This window comes from Homalodisca vitripennis, chromosome 2 (assembly GCF_021130785.1).
Source record: "Homalodisca vitripennis isolate AUS2020 chromosome 2, UT_GWSS_2.1, whole genome shotgun sequence".
Taxonomy (NCBI): domain Eukaryota; kingdom Metazoa; phylum Arthropoda; class Insecta; order Hemiptera; family Cicadellidae; genus Homalodisca; species Homalodisca vitripennis.
In genome coordinates, this window is record NC_060208.1 from 107092210 (window position 1) to 107113908 (window position 21699).

The following is a 21699-nucleotide window of genomic DNA, read 5'->3' on the forward strand; positions in this document are numbered from 1 at the left end:
TTTCATTTACATGAATGCCTTCATGGCCCGGCACCCAACCGAGTGTTACTCTATTTTTCTTAGCCAGTTCTACCAGAGCATTCTTGCATTCCCATACTGCTTTCAAATCAAATGAATAGGTATCAAGTGCCTTCAGTGCAGCCTGGCTGTCAGAAAGTATTAAGTATTTTGCTCCTTTTGGTCTAATTCGTATGAGTCTTTTGGTGCATGATTCTATTGCGATGACTTCCGCTTGGAAAATTGTGGAATGTTTTCCCCAGGGGCATTGCTAGGTTAACCCACAGTCCATATATTCCAAATCCCGCCCTATAGTTAAGGCATGAACCATATGTGTAAAACTTCTGGACTGTGTAAAATTATTCGGAAATAGAAACAAGAACTAGACACTAGAAAGAGTATGTGCTAATGGACTTTCTAATCCTCCAAATTCCAGATTACAAGAAAGTTGCAGAGATTAATATCCCATATTTCATTTTACAGGAGCTCCATATTGCAAAAAAAACTTACAAGAAAGGAGATGCAGGAGGGTAAGACACTCTCTTCTATTGCCAGCAATAAACCTATTAGATGTTACAAATTCTTTTTGAAGATTGTACAGATCCCCAGCATGGATTTCTATGCTTAAAATAAAGAAAGCGAGGAAACACTTGATCAATGGAATTGCAACGAATAATGGCTCTGAAAGTTGAGTTCTTACAGGACAGTTTCGACTGAAGCTTTCTTTGTCACATCAGAAATTCTGCCACTTGTTCTAAAGGTAACAAAAAGGGTGGCAGCCATGAAAGGAGAGACGTAGACAACATTAGAAAGTTTTTCTAAAGAAGACCTTTTGTGGCCACCTAAATGTATACACAGGAATTTTCTTTTTCCCTCCAGAAACAAGCAATTGTGGCCATCATATGTATATTGTACACTCACCTGTAGTTTGACAGCTGACAGTAGGATGGTCCAAGATCTCACAGAGCACGACTACACTCAGCACACTACCCAGCACGCTGTGCGTCCAGCCCAAACCAGTCCTGCTGTATGGAAGACATATTAATAGTTCACTGGACAGGTAGACACCCTGACCAAACAAGGCTTGCTGCACAGAAAACAAAAACTTCAATTACAACATATATTCTAGTTCACAATGAACTAAACAGTTCCACTTTGAGTTGGTTAAAAAACTTTTCTTAATTAATACTCTTATACAAGCCACTGGCTTGTGTGAAGAATACAACTTGTTAATTCGAATAAGGTTAAATAAGGAAACTACTAAGCAAATCTGGTATGTCTTGGATCTGGTAATCCAAGATGTCCAATACAGTTTTATCAAGTTACATAAATGTTCATGTGGTGTTCCTAGTCAACGAGGGCACTACTTAAACATTCTGATACACCTAGATTGACTATTACAGCATTATCTTGTTGCAAAAATGTTCATGTGGTGTTCCTAGTCAACAAGAACACTACTTGAACATTCTGATACACCTGGATTGACTATTACAGCATTTTCTTTTTGCAAAAATATCCATGTGGTGTTCCTAGTCAACGAGGGCACTACTTAAACATTCTGATACACCTAGATTGACTATTACAGCATTATCTTGTTGCAAAAATGTTCATGTGGTGTTCCTAGTCAACAAGAACACTACTTGAACATTCTGATACACCTGGATTGACTATTACAGCATTTTCTTTTTGCAAAAATATCCATGTGGTGTTCCTAGTCAACGAGGGCACTAATAAACATTCTGATACACCTAGATTGACTATTACAGCATTATCTTGTTGCAAAAATGTTCATGTGGTGTTCCTAGTCAACAAGAACACTAATAGACTATTCTGATATATCCAAATTGAGGATTACAGCATTATCTTGTTGCACAAATGTCCATGTGGTGTTCCTAGTCAACAAGAACACTAATAGACTATTCTGATTATATCCAAATTGAGGATTACAGCATTATCTTGTTGCACAAATGTCCATGTGGTGTTCCTAGTCAACAAAGAACACTAATAGACTATTCTGATATATCCAAATTGAGGATTACAGCATTATCTTGTTGCACAAATGTCCATGTGGTGTTCCTAGTCAACAAGAACACTAATAGACTATTCTGATATATCCAAATTGAGGATTACAGCATTATCTTGTTGCACAAATGTCCATGTGGTGTTCCTAGTCAACAAGAACACTAATAGACTATTCTGATATATCCAGATTGAGGATTACAGCATTCTCTTGTTGCACAAATGTCCATGTGGTTGTTCCTAGTCAACAAGAACACTAATAGGACAATTCTGATATATCCAGATTGAGGATTACAGCATTCTCTTGTTGCACAAATGTCCATGTGGTGTTCCTAGTCAACAAGAACACTAATAGACAATTCTGATATATCCAGATTGAGGATTACAGCATTCTCTTGTTGCACAAATGTCCATGTGGTGTTCCTAGTCAACAAGAACACTAATAGACAATTCTGATATATCCAGATTGAGGATTACAGCATTATCTTGTTGCACAAATGTCCATGTGGTGTTCCTAGTCAACAAGAACACTAATAGACAATTCTGATATATCCAGATTGAGGATTACAGCATTCTCTTATTGCAAAAATGTGCATGTGGTGTTCCTAGTCAACAAGAACACTAATAGACAATTCTGATATATCCAGATTGAGGATTACAGCATTCTCTTGTTTGCACAAATGTCCATGTGGTTGTTCCTAGTCAACAAGAACACTAATAGACAATTCTGATATATCCAGATTGAGGATTACAGCATTCTTCTTTATTGCAAAAATGTGCATGTGGTGTTCCTAGTCAACAAGAACACTAATAGACAATTCTGATATATCCAGATTGAGGATTACAGCATTCTCTTATTGCAAAAATGTGCATTGTGGTGTTCCTAGTCAACAAGAACACTAATAGACAATTCTGATATATCCAGATTGAGGATTACAGCATTCTCTTGTTGCACAAATGTCCATGTGGTGTTCCTAGTCAACAAGAACACTAATAGACAATTCTGATATATCCAGATTGAGGATTACAGCATTATCTTGTTGCAAAATGTCCATGTGGTGTTCCTAGTCAACAAGAACACTAATAGACTATTCTGATATATCCAAATTGAGGATTTACAGCATTATCTTGTTGCACAAATGTCCATGTGGTGTTCCTAGTCAACAAGAACACTAATAGACTATTCTGATATATCCAAATTGAGGATTACAGCATTATCTTGTTGCACAAATGTCCATGTGGTGTTTCCTAGTCAACAAGAACACTAATAGACTATTCTGATATATCCAAATGAGGATTACAGCATTATCTTGTTGCACAAAATGTCCATGTGGTGTTCCTAGTCAACAAGAACACTAATAGACTATTCTGATATATCCAAATTGAGGATTACAGCATTATCTTGTTGCACAAATGTCCATGTGGTGTTCCTAGTCAACAAGAACACTAATAGACTATTCTGATATATCCAGATTGAGGGATTACAGCATTCTCTTGTTGCACAAATGTCCATGTGGTGTTCCTAGTCAACAAGAACACTAATAGACAATTCTGATATATCCAGATTGAGGATTACAGCATTCTCTTGTTGCACAAATGTCCATGTGGTGATTCCTAGTCAACAAGAACACTAATAGACAATTCTGATATATCCAGATTGAGGATTACAGCATTCTCTTGTTGCACAAATGTCCATGTGGTGTTCCTAGTCTAACAAGAACACTAATAGACAATTCTGATATATCCAGATTGAGGATTACAGCATTATCTTGTTGCACAAATGTCCATGTGGTGTTCCTAGTCAACAAGAACACTAATAGACAATTCTGATATATCCAGATTGAGGATTACAGCATTCTCTTATTGCAAAAATGTGCATGTGGTGTTCCTAGTCAACAAGAACACTAATAGACAATTCTGATATATCCAGATTGAGGATTACAGCATTCTCTTGTTGCACAAATGTCCATGTGGTGTTCCTAGTCAACAAGAACACTAATAGACAATTCTGATATATCCAGATTGAGGATTACAGCATTCTCTTATTGCAAAAATGTGCATGTGGTGTTCCTAGTCAACAAGAACACTAATAGACAATTCTGATATATCCAGATTGAGGATTACAGCATTCTCTTATTGCAAAAAATGTGCATGTGGTGTTCCTAGTCAAACAAGAACACTTAATAGACAATTCTGATATATCCAGATTGAGGATTACCAGCATTCTCTTGTTGCACAAATGTCCATGTGGTGTTCCTAGTCAACAAGAACACTAATAGACAATTCTGATATATCCAGATTGAGGATTACAGCATTCTCTTGTTGCACAAATGTCCATGTGGTGTTCCTAGTCAACAAGAACACTAATAGACAATTCTGATATATCCAGATTGAGGATTACAGCATTATCTTGTTGCACAAATGTCCATGTGGTGTTCCTAGTCAACAAGAACACTAATAGACAATTCTGATATATCCAGATTGAGGATTACAGCATTCTCTTATTGCAAAAATGTGCATGTGGTGTTCCTAGTCAACAAGAACACTAATAGACAATTCTGATATATCCAGATTGAGGATTACAGCATTATCTTGTTGCAAAAATGTTCATGTGGTGTTCCTAGTCAACAAGAACACTACTTGAACATTCTGATACACCTGGATTGACTATTACAGCATTTTCTTTTTGCAAAAATATCCATGTGGTGTTCCTAGTCAACGAGGGCACTACTTGAACATTCTGATACACCTGGATTGACTATTACAGCATTCTCTTGTTGCAAAAATATCCATGTGGTGTTCCTAGTCAACGAGGGCACTACTTGAACATTCTGATACACCTGGATTGACTATTACAGCATTTTCTTTTTGCAAAAATATCCATGTGGTGTTCCTAGTCAACGAGGGCACTACTTGAACATTCTGATACACCTGGATTGACTATTACAGCATTCTCTTGTTGCAAAAATATCCATGTGGTGTTCCTAGTCAACGAGGGCACTACTTGAACATTCTGATACACCTGGATTGACTATTACAGCATTATCTTGTTGCAAAAATGTTCATGTGGTGTTCCTAGTCAAAGAGGGCACTACTTGAACATTCTGATACACCTGGATTGACTATTACAGCATTTTCTTTTTGCAAAAATATCCATGTGGTGTTCCTAGTCAACGAGGGCACTACTTGAACATTCTGATACACCTGGATTGACTATTACAGCATTCTCTTGTTGCAAAAATGTCCATTTGGTGTTCCTAGTCAACGAGGGCACTACTTGAACATTCTGATACACCTGGATTGACTATTACAGCATTCTCTTGTTGCAAAAATGTCCATTTGGTGTTCCTAGTCAACAGAGAGACAACTTGAGAATTTTGATATATCTGGATTAACTATTATAGTACTTTTAAGTTATTCTGATGTGATGTCTGTAATAGAAATGTCCAACCCCCTTACTTTTTTGAAAACCTCATGGATATGAGTGAAAAAAGTTAAACAGATCTGATATATTCACATTGATTATTACAGCATTTACAAGTTGTTCAAACACCCATGTAGTGTTTCCAGACTTTTTTACGGTCACAAGACAAAATGGATATCAACGTCTGTTTTTCTAATGATGACATTATCTTAGTGCAGCTGTGTCCAATATCACTGTGTAGACAAAATTTTCTAAACTAGAAATTTTTTTAATAGTGGAATATAATAAATCTTTGTCTTGTCGTACAAAAACCACAGTACAATTTAGAATTAGTTGCCTTATATATTTTAAATTTCTAAAATATTTCAATTCACCAGGAATAATCTAAATCATGTTAATGCAGTTAATAACAATTTTACAGTTTGAATTATTGGTATAGGAATACCATTAATGTAAGTGAAGAGTCGGAATATTCCTCAATCTATTTCACAACTCCAATCTTCAAGTTAGTATATTGTAAATAGCAAGATTATTTTCTTGCAGTGGCATAGTAAATCCCCAATTTGCTTGGTAACACAAACAAAAGAAAACAAAAACAAAAAATATAACAAATAACCTAAATTTCACCTTGGAAACTAACAGAATCATTCTTTAACACGTTGACTGCAGCTGACATCTTACGGCGAGTCTGAGAGAGAATGGACAGTATAGAGCCACAGTAAAGGTGTTAAACTTTGTAAATGAAAACCAATAAATAAATTATAAGATTTACAGGCCAAAACCAATGACTACAGACCACATAATCCATGCTATAACTGAATACCCAATAAGCTCATGGGTTCTAATGTCTCTGAATAATGAATATACATACGATATTGAAACATAGCTGTTAGCAATGAATGATTACTAGAATAATATTATACATACCATCACAAGTAAACAAGAAATCATAAATGTCCGCAAAAACAAAACAATATTTTTATATTAACTAAATTTCGAAATAGTATACACTGTATTATTAAAATTGAACTGAGAAAACAACACAATTTCTGCATATAAAATTTGAAATAGGTTTGAACTCCTTATCTAAATATAAGAAAGAATTATGACATTTTAGATGATACATGCCTCTACAAATTAGCACGTAACAAATGTTCAAAGTTCTATGTCAGACAATCATGTTGTTCATTTTCAAACGATTCACTAAACATCTACCCCAACCAATATTATTGAACACCTGAATAATGCAAATCATAATATAAAGAGTTGTAATGACAATTTTAAAATACTACACAAATGTAAAAGAGCCCGGTCGTGAATGCTCTTGAAAATTACAAAATATATAAAACCACAAAATAATCATCAAGTGATGTATTAACATTTTCCATGCTGAATACCACTATGTATGTGTATGTGTTAGTCTGTAGTAGTGAGAATATTGCCAGTTTTTTTTTTTTTCTTTATATTTCAGTATTCTGGCAAATAGGTTCAATTTACTGGTCTTAGTGTTCTGCATTCTGTCCCTGCCTTAGCTGGTACAGCTGGGGTTTTTTTTAGTTACATTTTTGTGATATTTGTACCTGCACCAGTGGTGCACTACCAATTGTTTTGGTTATTACAGTTAATATGTTTAATATAACATAACATAAATATTGTGTAATTATTTTAAAAATAAATATTTTGCTTTTAATAAAATATAAGAAGTGAGGACAAATTCGTTAAAGCAAGTGACAAAAGTTTTTTGTAAAAGAAAAGCAATTTGTTTTGCAAAGAGACAATTTTGATTTGACTATTCATAGCCCATTTTCACGGTTGCGATTTGTGAAATACAATGTCTAGTACGTAAAAGAGAAAGTATGTCAGCTCCCACCTTCGTCATGTACTGTTGTAGCCCATGCTGTAGGATGGAATGGAAGTTCTCTACCCGGCTACCATGAAAGGCGTGTACAGAGCCATAGTCTTGCTGGAGCTCTGCCCATCGCCCTTCAGCACTTGACCCAGGGCGAGGGCCCACTCTCAGTATCAAGGTAGGGGGTGGGACTGCCATCTCACATGGCACTAGACTCATCACTTCTGACATCTGTACAACAATTTATCAAATGACTTAGCAAAGCGTGCAACTATTAAAAATATTATAATTAGAAAAATAGTCCTTCAGGCTCAGTTGAAAGAAGTAGGTAGATTTTGTGATATCTGAAATATTATTAATTAATTATCTGATTAGATGTACACAGTGAAACTGTTGGAGATAAAAAATAAATTATTAAAATTTTAAAATTATTCTAGACTTGTATTTTCTGTCCATAAATAACGGAGTTGTGAATGTTTTTTAAAGCTTGAACTTAATCGAGAATTTATAGATGAAGTTTTGTGCTACCTCAAAAGCCATTTAAGATACACAAAACTGATATATTACAAAATAAAAGGATTTCGGACATTTACCATTGTTATATGTTACAAATGGTATATCATAACGTTTCAAGGATTGGAATCTATTCTCTTCATCAGATGGAGGAGGTATTAATATGTACAAAAAAGAACAGAAAGAAGAAAAAAGGGAAAGAAAAGGGTTCAAACATACCCAAAAGCTGCTTGAAGTCCAGTCCAGGTGCTGTAACTGCACAGGATGCAAGTCCCGAGCACAATCACATGAGTAAGACAATTACACATCATCTCACTATAGCCTGTGCTGGTGTGATTGTGAATTGTTTAGCTCGTTGTTATATGCTCCCACAGCAAAATGCCACAAAAACAGATTCCCATTAACTTGTTTTAAGGAAAGGTGGGATGTTATCCTCACTCATTAAATCCATTACCTGATTTTGGGTAAAATCAGTCTTCAGCAGTATTCGGTCTGGTACTGATCGATCATTAAATCAGTATGTGAACATTTTACTAATGTGCATGTGATGGTCAACTGTCATTTTTACTGACATAGCAATTTGCAAATAGGCGTATTTTTATGATATTATTTTTACATGCAGTTCTGTTTTTTCTTCAATATATTTTATTAGATTATGTATTACAATGGCAGAAGAATATGTCAGTGGAAAATTGCTAAGTACAATTTGCCTAGTACATCTTTTACATTTGTAATGTTGAAGGAAATATATTTGCTTAATTCAGAAAAATCATTTATTTTTATAATATTAAATTAAGTATTTTATAGTTTTTAAAATGTGTAAGTTCTTGAAATAAATTGAGGTAAAAATTAGCTGTTTACAACTATTTTTCTTGAACTAACTCACTATGCACAAAACAATTCAATAAAACTGACAGACCCCTCACATGGCTAACCATTAACATGTTAAAAAGTAATTATGGTATTATGGTACATGTTAAAGTAATTTTAATGGAAGACACCATCGTTCTAACCTACAAAGCACAAAATGCGCTAGAAGTAGACCATTTGCAGGCCTTACAGCTAGCTGACTTAAAATTATTTATACTGTACTTACAACTTGTGCACTTACTGTTCATAGATTAACCCTTTGAGTTCCTTGGGCATGCCAGCATGTCCTAACATAGGCGATCAGTAAAACCAGCATAGATTTGATAATTTGAAAATGTTCATGAATAATTAGGTGTTTTTGTAATGTATTTTTTCTGTCTCCACAGTCCATTTCTAACAAATCATTTTCATTAACCTAAGATCTGTACAATATTAAATGTTCAAAATGGTTACCCCATTTTCAGCCCTTTGAAAGTTTTTTTTTTAGTCACAACACGTGTAAGATTTCCTCATATTTATACATGTTGAAACAATGTAGAGTTCATTTTGAGCTCCGTTGTCATCGACTTTTTTAAAATCTCTTCAGACAAACACTACTCCAGATTCCACGACTCAAGTCTGTATTCACATTGAATTTATCCTTCCCATCACAGCCACATTATGTGTAAATTCAGATTGTTTAAATTTTTACATATAATTTCTTCCTTTTAGCATTATTTTGATATCACCATGAATGTTTTAAGATCAATTTTAAAAATAAAAATATTGTCCAATTTTATGAGGAATATATCAATATAAATAATTTTGTAAATATGTGGAAGAAATGTTCCTACAAAATATGTTGTCAAAATTTGAATTTGACAAAAATCTTGTTTTGTTATATGTTATCAACTACGAACATAATATTACATCAAGGTGATTGAAATCTCAGAATGTTATGTTATGAAACCTTCTTTTTTGATTAGTACAGAAAAAAAGGACTTTCCATTTAGAAAATTAATAATATTATGAAAAACGTCATCAGCATAGGTAAAATCTGATGGTAAAATCTGCTATACTGAACAAGGATCCAACACATGTCTTTTAGTGAACAATTTTGAAAACTCTTAAAAAATAAAGAGTATTTCTTTATTTTTTAATAAATGCACATATAAGTTAACTCATCATAATTATAAAATTCTACACAGGTATAATCTCCTGAAACTCCATAAACTTAGAACATCTTCAGACCTGCTAGTAAAACTGAATTTTTAATTAAATTTTGACTTGAGAAAATCCCTTCTGAACCAAGATTAATAAATAAATAGAAGAGTAGGCAGAATATATAACAATTGAACTGCATTTATAACTCAAACACCCTGAGGCAGCCTCATAAAAACCCAACCAAAAATAGCATTAAAGATTTTTTTTACACTGTGTTTGCAGTATAAAATACTTTTGCAATAGGAAATGAATAGGTGAGACAGTAAGAGCACTAACATTACAATTAAGGAACAGAAAGATGAAACAAGAAAAAAGTTAGTGGAAGTCTAGAATTGCTCAACATTACTGGTACAAAAGTAGGATGAAGGTTAAATATAATACATTGTGAAGAAAACTTTTTGAAACAAAAAGCTAATCAGTTGAAAACATTTTTGTTGTGTCATATTTTTTTATTTGCACTTCTCCTGACATGGTGCAGAATTCAGTTATGATTATGTTTTTGATATTTAATATTTGATATTTGATATGTTTGCTGTCAACGGACTTTGTGTTCATTGCCATGTGTTTGAATTGTTGTTTTGTCACATGCTTAACCCTCAAACTAATGACAGACGGCACAGACATTCATCAATACCGCTTATTAACTGATAGATGACACAGTCATTGGTTAACTTCCCGCTCCGGTCAACTTCATTATGCAAATTTAACCCTAGAAAGCTAAGGTTCGTAAAAAACACGTTACAGCTAAACATTCGTCAGGGAGACTACCATTAATAAAAACATTTTTATTTTACATAAAAAGGGTTTTAATGAGAAAAAAGTAATATTAAAGCTTACTTACATCAAATATAATAGTTTTTTTCAATTGAAAACTTAACAAGTGCAGTCCACACACCACTTCCCTTGGTGTTCACCACACATTGCCTTTGAGCAGCGCCGGCAGAAATGGGAGGTTATTCATCGTGTTTTTGAAGGACAAAATGCACAAATCTTTCTTCCCTGGACAAGTTGAGGATCTATTTGGGCAGCAGGAATATCAACTTCCAGGATGCTGGCGATAGATTCGCGTAGACGCTTTGGCAAAGTTGTGATGCGATTTCGATGTTGAAGCCAAGGCTTGACGAGTTCACAGTGCAATTCTTTTGCAAAATCACGTCTCGAAACTGGCTTTGAGCTCTGAGCAACCATGTTATGTGCGTAAATTGTGTAGCAATTGACTAACATTATGTTAATCATGCCATAAAAAAACGCACAATGGCCATCTTCTAGTTTTTCGGCTGCACGACATGTTATTGCACATCTAGTCAAGACTGTCAACGGCACCTTTGGTTGCATTGTAACATTCGATAATCTCTGGCTTCTTGCTCCTTGGGTTTGATGGATGGTTGCTCAAGAGTAGTTGAGAGCAACAACACGACTCTCTTACTCTTTGCTTTTGTACGACTACCATTGTTTTATGTCCGTCAAAATAAAAACATTGAAGACCCCAACCGGTCGATCTCCAGCTTCTTTCATCTCTGGAGGTATTTCAGGTTTGTTCCGACGTAGAGTCCCAACTAAAGTCATATTTATTGGTGGATTTAGAAGTTGTGTTGCTAATGAGATCGAAGTGAACCAGTTGTCCATGGTGAGGTTCCTATTTGAACCGTAGACGCATTGTGTCAGCTCCTTTACGAAGAACTCGGCTTGTGGTATATTTCTGGGAGTGGTTCCTTTACCCAAATATGGCATCGCATTTATCATGTATTTAGAACCTGTATCACAAACCATCAAAATCTTGATTCCTACTTTGATGGTTTGTTAGCGATATACATACAAAATTTACAACGACCTCTGAATGCCAACAGCTGTTCATCAATGTTAAGTATGACCCTGGTTTGTAATTGTCTCTACAAGACGCCACAAACATCTCCCAGACTTCCCTTATTGGAGCGAAGCGATCTTGCCTATGTCTCTCATTCCTTGTTTCATATCCATCAAATCGAAGGGCCTCCACTAAAAAATCAAATCGCGCACAGCTCATTGTAGCCACAATAACTTAGCTCGGTACACTCGAAAAAAAAACTGTATCGCGTCGTCACAGTGACGACGCCTTAGCTTTCTAGGGTTTAAGTATATAGATATAACTTGCACAATGGATTCCTCTGCTCATAAATAAAAAAATAAATTTACATAGTTTATTTTCCTAAAACTACAAGTTATCAGCTATCATCGATCCAAAGAGCGCACAGCACGCAGCTGACCAACTACACAATTTGCTGCATGATGATGCCTTCCTCAATATTGATGTTTATTCTTACCAATTGTTGCTAGGCTTTTTATGTAGTTGATTGTTTAGTTTATAAAATGAGCTTTAGTTAGCTAGGAAGGTATGGCTGAATGATATGGGTGATGGTGGTCATTTACTTGCATACATACCTGTTAAAAAACTAAAGAATTTGTTGTTTGCACTGATAACCCAAGTATAAAAAGAAATAAGTGTTTTCTGGAGTCCCAGTTACTACTGTGGCATCCACTCCCTACATGTTACCACACAAGTTCGGAGCTCTACCCTAGGCTAACATTCAGGGAAGAGAAATGGGCCTAACTCCAATGACGATGACTAAAAAGAGTAGTAAATACTTTCAATTTAAATAATTACAAAAAGAATCCTTTTTTGTGATATCAACAAGTGTATATATGTTATATCTTTTTGTTTACCACAAAACTGTGTACATTTTGTATATATGAAGTATCTTAGATTTCAAGTTATGTAAAAGCTATAATGAGTAAAACTTAGAAAAACCAAATATAAACATTTTTCAATTTATAAAAAATAATATAAAAAAAACAAGGCTCTGGTAAATGCATATTTTTATTGTTTTACAATTTCTCTGGTTTATAACAAAATAATTACATACAACACTTATTCCTAACTGTTTAGCACTTTTTTTATATCTGAAAAGCGTACTATGCAAGGACAAATACCAATGCATCATTCTGTGAATTTACTAGTATCAGTCGGAGGAGTAAATTTGTGTTTTAGGATCAGACATCTTAAAAAGAGATGCCAGGACTTCAAACATTATGTTTCTATTACTGTGGGATGCAAATCTCCATAACCCTGTTATACCTTCAACTCATCCACTCCCAATAGTGTCACCCTGGGTATTAGCAAGTCCATGAAAAAATTCTGGGGTTAAAAGGGTTAATAATGTAGGCCTAAATATATCACCTTTAAAAATGTTCTAAATTAAACCTGTTTTCTTACACAATTTTTTTAATTATACTTATCAACAAATAGTTACTATAGTATGTATTTAACAGATTTGAAAAAAATATTTATTTTGACATTCACATTATATGTGATTGGTGGTCTGCTGCTGATTATAATAAGCAGAAAACAGTCAGGTCCAACATTATACATATCCAACATAAAAAGCATACGGTACATAAAATGTAAAGGTTTTTTAACTGTAAGTTAAGCATATAAATATTTTAATTTAAAATATTAATTCATACAAACAAAAAATTTTTCATTTGGGGTTATATTAATTATTTTTTTATTGGTCTATGATGAAATTAAAAAAATTTAATTTTGACATTCTATGTGTTCATATATCAAATTAACAATAGCTGAACACAATTATTGTAATATTTTACAAAAAACAAGCATATAGTAAATTCTATTTAGAGAAAATATAAAGAATATAGTAAAAATTTATATATACAAATTAAATAAAAGCAATGAAACTAAAAAAAAAACTTGACAATAAAGCTCTACATCACGATATAGATACATAGACTACACTGCACATTGATAAAAAATATTGATTAACATCAAAATTAAAAAGATAAATACGCGGATCGAAAATGGAAGGGCGAATAAACATCTAACCTCACGGAAGTCTAAAGGCGGACTGAGCGCACTTCAGTAGACGTTGTTGGCTCTGCGGGAGACTATGAACATCCGGCCGCCCGCTATTTTGTCGATCGAACAAGAGCCGTGACCTTCAAAATAGACATGAACGGTTGTCTCTTGTTTAACAGTTTTTACTAAGTTTGTTACCCAGAAATGCTTTTAAATAATATTAAAATAAAAAATTGATTTTGCGTCAGTGGACGTCATTGACTTTTAGCACTAGTTTAGGCATGACGTCTAGTAACGTCATTGGCTCGGTAAGGACTAAATTAAAAGTTTTTGTGCAATTGTTAGGAGTGCAAAATTCATGTTTTAGTAACTCAATTTATGCAGACAGCTTGCTTTAGTTTTGCCATAGTTTGTCCACGCAACTTGTATGGCCAGTACAGATTGCCGCGCTACTGTCATTGACAGCTTGGCGGCCATATTTGTTGTTGCCTCTCTAGATCGGAATTATTTTTCAATTTCCTCTGCGTTGTTCACATAGTAATGTAAAATATTTAAAGAACAAATTATATATAATTTAAAATTTATTTTTAATGAATCTTTCTAATACAATTATAAACGTATATTAGGAAAATGTAACTTTTACCGTTATATTGTAAACAAAGATATGTAATAAAATGTTATAAAGTAGGCTTTTACAGTAATGTTACGCTCAGACATGAAATATTTTACATTTTTCAGTCTTTACATTTTTTTACGGAATAAAACTTTTAAAAATAGTTAGCACATACATGTCTTCTAGAAAAAGTTTTTAGGATTATATCCCTTCTATCTCTTCAGTGTATAGGCCCACTATGCATCATTCGTCTTATTTGCACAGTCAATGTTTGGAGGACAATTATAGGCCAATTAAAAATTTACTGCTTTACTTAAAAAAATACTTTAAAATAAGGCTGCTCAATAGGTTTCAGCAGTCACCGTTCATTAAAAAACAAAAATAATCAATTATCAATTATTTCAAATGTTTTGATCTTTTTATTATATTTAGTAAATAATTTTAACATTCCAATAGGTTTTTCAGTTCTTTAGAATAATACATTTTTTTCAAAATAATCAAAACACATAAAATAATTCCCTGATGTATAAAAATACCCTAGCCAGTGTTTAGACATGACAGTAATATAACTGCTATTTTGAAATATTATATCATTTAAATAATAATTGATGTTTTTATATAATATAATTTACTACACATTGTAATGAAGATTTATTTTTCAGTGTAGTATTAATTATTTTAAGACTTTAAGGGATTGTTTTGATTATATTATAAAATTGAATAGCTTGAACATAGAAATTGTTTGGAATAATCATATTTGAGTTACAAGCTGCTCTGTTACAAAATATTTCAATTATTTTCAAATTAATCAAGCACTTTTTTGAGATTATATTAGTCTTTTGTCTGATGTTTTACATTACATTTAAAACCAAGATGTTTTTACTATTGTAAAACTAAGTTATATTTTGAATAATTTGTTATTAACACTTTTTCAACAATCTAAGTTTAATGTGTAATGTGCAAATGTGCATTGTGTCAAAGTACATTGTGTACATTCATCTATTCATTATTTCTTCTTGGATGTTGTTTTTTTTACTCTCACGTAAAGAACATTCACACAAATTTTCAAACTTGAGTCACTGTTATGAAAGTTCTTTAAAGGAATGAAACACCTCCATACCTTTGATTTGTGGACAACTGTCAGAGAGGGATCCTTCAGTTCAACAAGCAACCAGTGTAGAAGCATCAAAGTCTTCTTCAGTAAAGTGTGTATAGAAGATTCCAGTTGCACAAACGGAGGTACAGTCTCAATTGCTTCCATCTACAGAAAAAATTCATCTGAGAATTTGTTTGCATGATAGGAGTAATTTTTCAAACATTGGATTAATAGATCATATTGGCTACCAAGTTTTGTTAGACCTCAGAACAGGAGCAAATGTTAAATTCTAGTGCAATAAATTTTTTACATTCACAAAAGTTCACAATTTAAGGAATACCAAAAAGTTCTTGTCTGAAGTCTTTTTATTTTGTTCTCTTAGGAGCTTAGAAATTCACCTAGTCCTAAAAGGATCTTTGTGCTACTTCTGGAGTGACATGGCATTCTGGATGGGTAAGAGGCCACCTCTTGTCAAGATCCATGAGGAAATATTTGGGGCATTAATCTCAGTCATATCTCCTCGGAAGGAAATGCCAACTCTGAACCAGCCTTTTCAGTCAAAGCAGGCAGGAGATAGCACGCCCTCAAGTATAGGCTGGCAAGAACCTTTGACTCTTAGGGAACCCCCACCAACTCTAACTAAAGGTGGATCTCCCGCAGTAGACTAGACTTATCAAACTACCCTTGCCCTTGCGCCCCAGAATCTTGACATTTGCAGTTAGTGATGTGCCACTCCTGAACATCCATAAGTTTGCCTAGTTATAAGTGACACATCGGTTTTTTGCTGTGCCCAGTGTGAGTTTAAATGGACTCAAATGGTTTAATTATAAACCAGACAGAAGTGAACCCTGTTGGGTGTGTGAAGTCCTTAGTTTAACTCTTAATACACAGCATACAGATACATTCATACAATTGGAATTGCACTAAACGTGACATACAGGAATATCCATATTGTCTAATTTTAATTTATTGTGTACATTACAATTCAAGAAAAAGCTGCAAATGTGTTGAAATGCCTTATGTGTTGATTTATGACTTTCAGGAAGCAAACTGGATTGCGTGTCATACCAAAAACAAATCAATAACCAGTACTATTCTTTTATCGTCGTTTTATTTGACAATATGTGGCATGGTATGCGGATATATGCGTCTACAAGTAAAATTTTGTCACTAATACCAGTAGAGCTTTTTTATTTAAAAACATTTATCTATTCATTATTTCTTCTTCCACTAAACAGAAAGTAAATTTAACTTTGCCAAAAACAGATTTGTTCAAATCTCTAAATGCATGCTAATTGAAATGTGCTTTAAGGTTTAATAACCAATATCAACAGATTTCTTAGTGTGAATCACGTAATTTAAAAAACCAATAACAAGAAACTTGTGTGAATACTACAATTTTTTTTACCAACCCAAAGTTAAATTGTAGAAAAATACTTAAACTAGAAAATTGGTTGAAAGTGACTAATAAATTAATTTTTAATATTCTAATGTAACTCTATATGATTGAACAAACAAATATTTTTTTAAACTATTCAAATTAACTTAATTTGGCTATTAACAAATCATCCAATACAAGTTAAACAAATATACCATACTGCCATCAACTACAAATAGCTGAGGAAATAGGCAAAGATAACACCCTGTTTGTAGCTCCAACTTGCTGCTACAATCTACTCACTAGACCTACAAAATCCTTACTTCTTCAACAAAGAATAGCAGAGAAAACAAGCGGAGGGACAAAATCCTACTAATAGTTCTTACATGCTGCTACAAATCTACTTACCAGGCCTACAAAATATTTACTGCTCCGTCTAAGAACAGCAGAGGAAACAGGTAAAGATGAAACCCTGTTTGTAGTTACAACTTGCTGCTATAAATCTACTCACTAGACCTACAAAATCCTTACTGCAATCAGTTACAAATAGGGAGGAAATGGGTAAAGAAAGATTCCTGCTTGTATTTATGAGATACTGCTAAACATTTACTAACCAGGCCTACAAAATCCTTACTGCCTTCAACTACTAACAGCAAAGGAAACCAACATAGAGACAAAATCATGCTTGTAGCTCTCACGTGCTATTAAATATCTACTTACCAGGGCTGAAAAATCCTTAGTGCCATCAACTAAAAACATTGGAGGAAACGGGCGAAGACAAGAGTCCTGTTTGTAGCTCTGACATGCTGCTACAAATAGGCTCCATCTGATATCGGCTGCTGTTAGATCTCGTTGGATAGCCGAGAGAACTTCTTTTTTCATACAACGCTCCATTCCTGGTACACAGCTTGAGACTGCTGTCACATCGGCAGCTGTCTTCAATACCACATTATCTTCGTCAACAGTCGCTTCCATTAGAACGTGGTTCACTTGTGCCTAAAATAAAAGTGTATTTATCGACAACACCTTATACCAGCCTTCACAAGTCAAAACTCTGTAGATCAAAATGTTTACATGTACTTATACTTAAGGAATATTAAGAATAAATTATGACTGTAATGGGTGAGTATGGTGTAGTCTTATGTAGAGTTACATAAGCAACACTTCAACAATTAACAATATTCAATTACCAACTCAATATATTAAACATTCTGTGTACCAATGAGTATTCTAATTTAAGTATATATAATAACACTAAAAATCTTACAACTTAATTTGTTATGCACTTAATTTTACTACTTTTTTGACAAGTGTTATTTAATAAATGGTACAGAAACTAAAAACTGAACACTTACTTTCCTATTTTACTTCAAGGCAGTGTGTGTAAATAAGTGCCTATTACTACTAGTATTGCTGTTTAATTTCAAATTCCCTTTGGTTAATATTTCTTGCTGTTTTATTTTTTTAATTTCTTCATGTAACTGTTATTGTTATAAATTTGATTTATGTGATGCTTATGACCTTAACTAGGTCTTAAACCTACTGTCCAAGAAGATTTTGTCTGACCTATTGCTTTGTAATTACCAAATATGTTATATTCATAGTGCACTTTATATAAATAGCTAATCGATAGCCAATCTAAAAAAGCTATAAAACAAAAGAGATATGATTCAATTTACATTAAAACTAAGGGCAGTACAGAGCAAAACATAAAGCATTGTAAAAGTGTACAAGTAAACATTGACGATTTTGGGTAGTACCGGCCTGTCGGGCATTGGTGGTTACGAGTCAGGCAGCAGCCTCGGGGGCTGGCATCCAAAGGGTTAATTGTGTACTTATTATTTAAAAGTACAATTGTGGTAAAATGTGCCCTTAAACAAGTAATTTTTAGTTAATTTGTAACTATAATTCAAGCTGAAAATATATCAATATGATGCTTGGTATAACAATTTAGGGCAATATACTTCAAATAAATTCTAATGATATTTTATATTTGTGTAGCCTACTTTTATAAGTTTTACTTAATAGAAACATGTCCAACTGTAACAACCATTTATCATGGAATCCCTGTTGTACAAATGGCTAAAAATACTTTTTCGTGGATTTTGTGCTAAAGTTAAAAACTGCTAAAACAGTAAATATATTTTAAGTAAAACCACTAAAACTATATATATATATATTTTGTTTATTTTAATCTTTCATATGATAAGATTGTATAAAGTTATAAAATATTTCTTTTAATTTATATCAAACGGATTCAAACAAATTTTTTTTAAATAAGAAAAGGGTAGGGTACGATAAGCGGACCCAGATTTTTATATGGAAGAATGTAATCATCGATATACCTAATATTCGCATCTCAAATCCTAGACAATCAATCGATATAAAGTATGTATAGTTTTCAATAACAATCATATGTTTTAAATTAAAATATAAATCTAATATTAACAGTGACCAAACAAATTATTATAACCAAAATTAGGAAAACTGATGATGACCATATTTACTCCTCTCACAGTTAAAGTTGTTTCTTTCCCACAAATTTCACATAATGGGTTTTTCCGCACGAGTCCAACATGTTGAAGTCATGAAAAACACGTCTTATCATCTTCCAAAGCAATGACGTGTAGTTTTCTAAAATTGACTGTCATTTTTAATAATCAAATGTTACTTATATAAAATTGAAATATTACATTTAGAGTATTATTTGAAAGTGTTTACAACTATTGATGTAGATTATTTAATGAATCGTTAAAAATAATTAATCAGTATCGATTGATTATATCGATGGTTATGATTAAGTAATATCGTTTGCCAATTTCGATATAAAAAAACTGGGTCCGCTTATCGTACCCTACCCTAAGAAAATATTAATGAATTTTATTTATTATTATTTGGAATATTCTGAAAACAATGATATATTATAAGTTGTATATTTGAAAATTTTTAGAGGTATATAACAGTTTAATATAATTCATATAAACAGCTAAAAAATATTGAATAAATGAATAAAAAAGGGTGCCAGTACAGGAGGAACAGATATCACCAATTAGAGGGTTAAACAGTATTTTGTCAGGTGTGAACTAAAATCTTGAGATATTAATAATTAAAACAATCATCTGTTATATTTGATACTTTAGAGCAAATTCTGTTCTCATTCATGTGCATAGATCATACAGAACAATAGTCTACTCTTATAAAATTGTCTTAAAACCGTATACCTATGCCTAATACACAAAAAAGATAAGCCTGCATTTAAAAATTTTAATTCACCTTGGTTCATGCACCATGGGTTATATAATGATCTTATTACGCTTTATCATTATGTATTTACATCTTGTAAATTTAAGATAAATAGATTAAACATAAGCAAGTTCTTATAAATTCAAGATAATTTATAAAAACACAACGAAATTGTACTTACTAGAGGCTAACTCAGAGATTCAATTTTAGCAAATCAATTTATCTAATATTTCCCAATTAACTGTGAAACATATGAAACTGGTGCATTAATACATAAATTAGCAACAGATTATTCCTCCAAAATATTATTTCTATACCGAAAAATTTTTTAACTAATAAATTCATATGATTCTAAAACAAAATTACTTCTCAACCACTTCTTGTTTACGTTTACAGTATGGTGATATGGATGACGACTAGATTGACGACCAGATGATTCCTTTTTTCCAGTTTACTTTATAAAAAAGAGGGATTTTTTGGCATCATGAAGCCCCGAGGTGTACTGCTGTGTGTGGGGGGGGGGTCTGGTTCGATTGTGGTTGCTTCTATAGAAATATTGTTGAATGTGATATGAGTTATTTGACATCAATAAAACATACAACATTATAAATAGGTCTTATTTTTGGTGAATATATATAAATTGTTAAAACGAACATATCACTATTATTAGAAAAGGTATCCTATCAATGTAATGTTAGTCAAAAATTCTAGATTTAAGTGGTAGATTCTAAGGATAGATGTCATGAGAATCATGAAGTCAGGATTAACATACATGATGAGATGGGGGCCGCGGAACCACCGTGAAGCTAATTAAATTAAATTTGTACAAATTTGAAAAATTTTGAGAGGTATATAACAGTTTAATATAATTCATATAAACAGCTAAAAAAATATTGAACAAATGAATAAAAAAGGGTGCCAGTACAGGAACAGATATCACCAATTAATTGTCGTCCAGACCGTGAAGTTATTGTCCGTCTGTATTCTGTGCATCAATGTTGCAGTTCTCAATCTGAAGGCGCTGCAAAAAATTCAAAAACTTATATAAAATGTATAAAACTAATTATTAAAAAGTGATCTTTCTCAAAATCTATAGTATTTCGTATATTATATTTTCCACAAATGTTTCCCGTTAAATCTATAATAAATAAAAATCCCAAATATAAAAACTTGACCGTAGAAAATGTATTGTTAAACGGGCGTTCTCTACTAAAAGTCTCTTCTGAGACTAAACCAGTGCCCGTAATGAAAATTTGTAAACGGGTGCTCTGTAACCTGAATTTTAAAATACAAATGTCAAAAAGCGGCGACGGAGGAAAGAGAGAAGTAGGAGCCGGTCGAGATGCTCGATTCGGTCTCCTACCGTCTCTCCGAAGCGTCCCCGAGAGTTTCCCGACAAACGCCGTGGCAACAAGGCTGCAAGAACCCGTGAGAGCACTCCAGCACCCACCGATTCAAAAGGAACTTACGCTCCTCGACCACAGCACCCACCGACCCGACCACAACATCCTCCGAAGGCGACCGACATCGTGACCAACGAAATGCTCGAGACGATGCGGAACCACAAACCTGATTCCGCTTCAAGAGCCGCTTCGCTCGTCTCCGAGTCCGCCACACACAAGCGCCCGAGGCCGCCGCTCGATC

The 21699-nt window shown here is 33.3% G+C and overlaps 1 protein-coding gene across 2 annotated transcripts in view; it reads right to left on the reverse strand.

The window, feature by feature from the left end:
• Positions 1 to 20459, reverse strand: part of LOC124354521 (protein mono-ADP-ribosyltransferase PARP16) — a 28794-nt gene extending 8335 nt beyond the window's left edge. Inside the window, exons 1-5 of one of the 2 annotated variants that reach the window (XM_046805047.1) lie at positions 20237 to 20459; positions 17533 to 17808; positions 15459 to 15599; positions 7311 to 7520; positions 919 to 1084 (exon numbers count right to left, since the gene is read on the reverse strand). In XM_046805047.1, coding sequence (XP_046661003.1) covers positions 919 to 1084; positions 7311 to 7520; positions 15459 to 15599; positions 17533 to 17787 — 772 coding nt within the window. In that variant the 5' untranslated portion in view covers positions 17788 to 17808; positions 20237 to 20459. The remainder of the gene's footprint in view (positions 1 to 918; positions 1085 to 7310; positions 7521 to 15458; positions 15600 to 17532; positions 17809 to 20236) is intronic. The other variant, XM_046805048.1, reaches the window with a different exon arrangement.
• Between the last annotated feature and the right edge of the window lie 1240 nt (positions 20460 to 21699).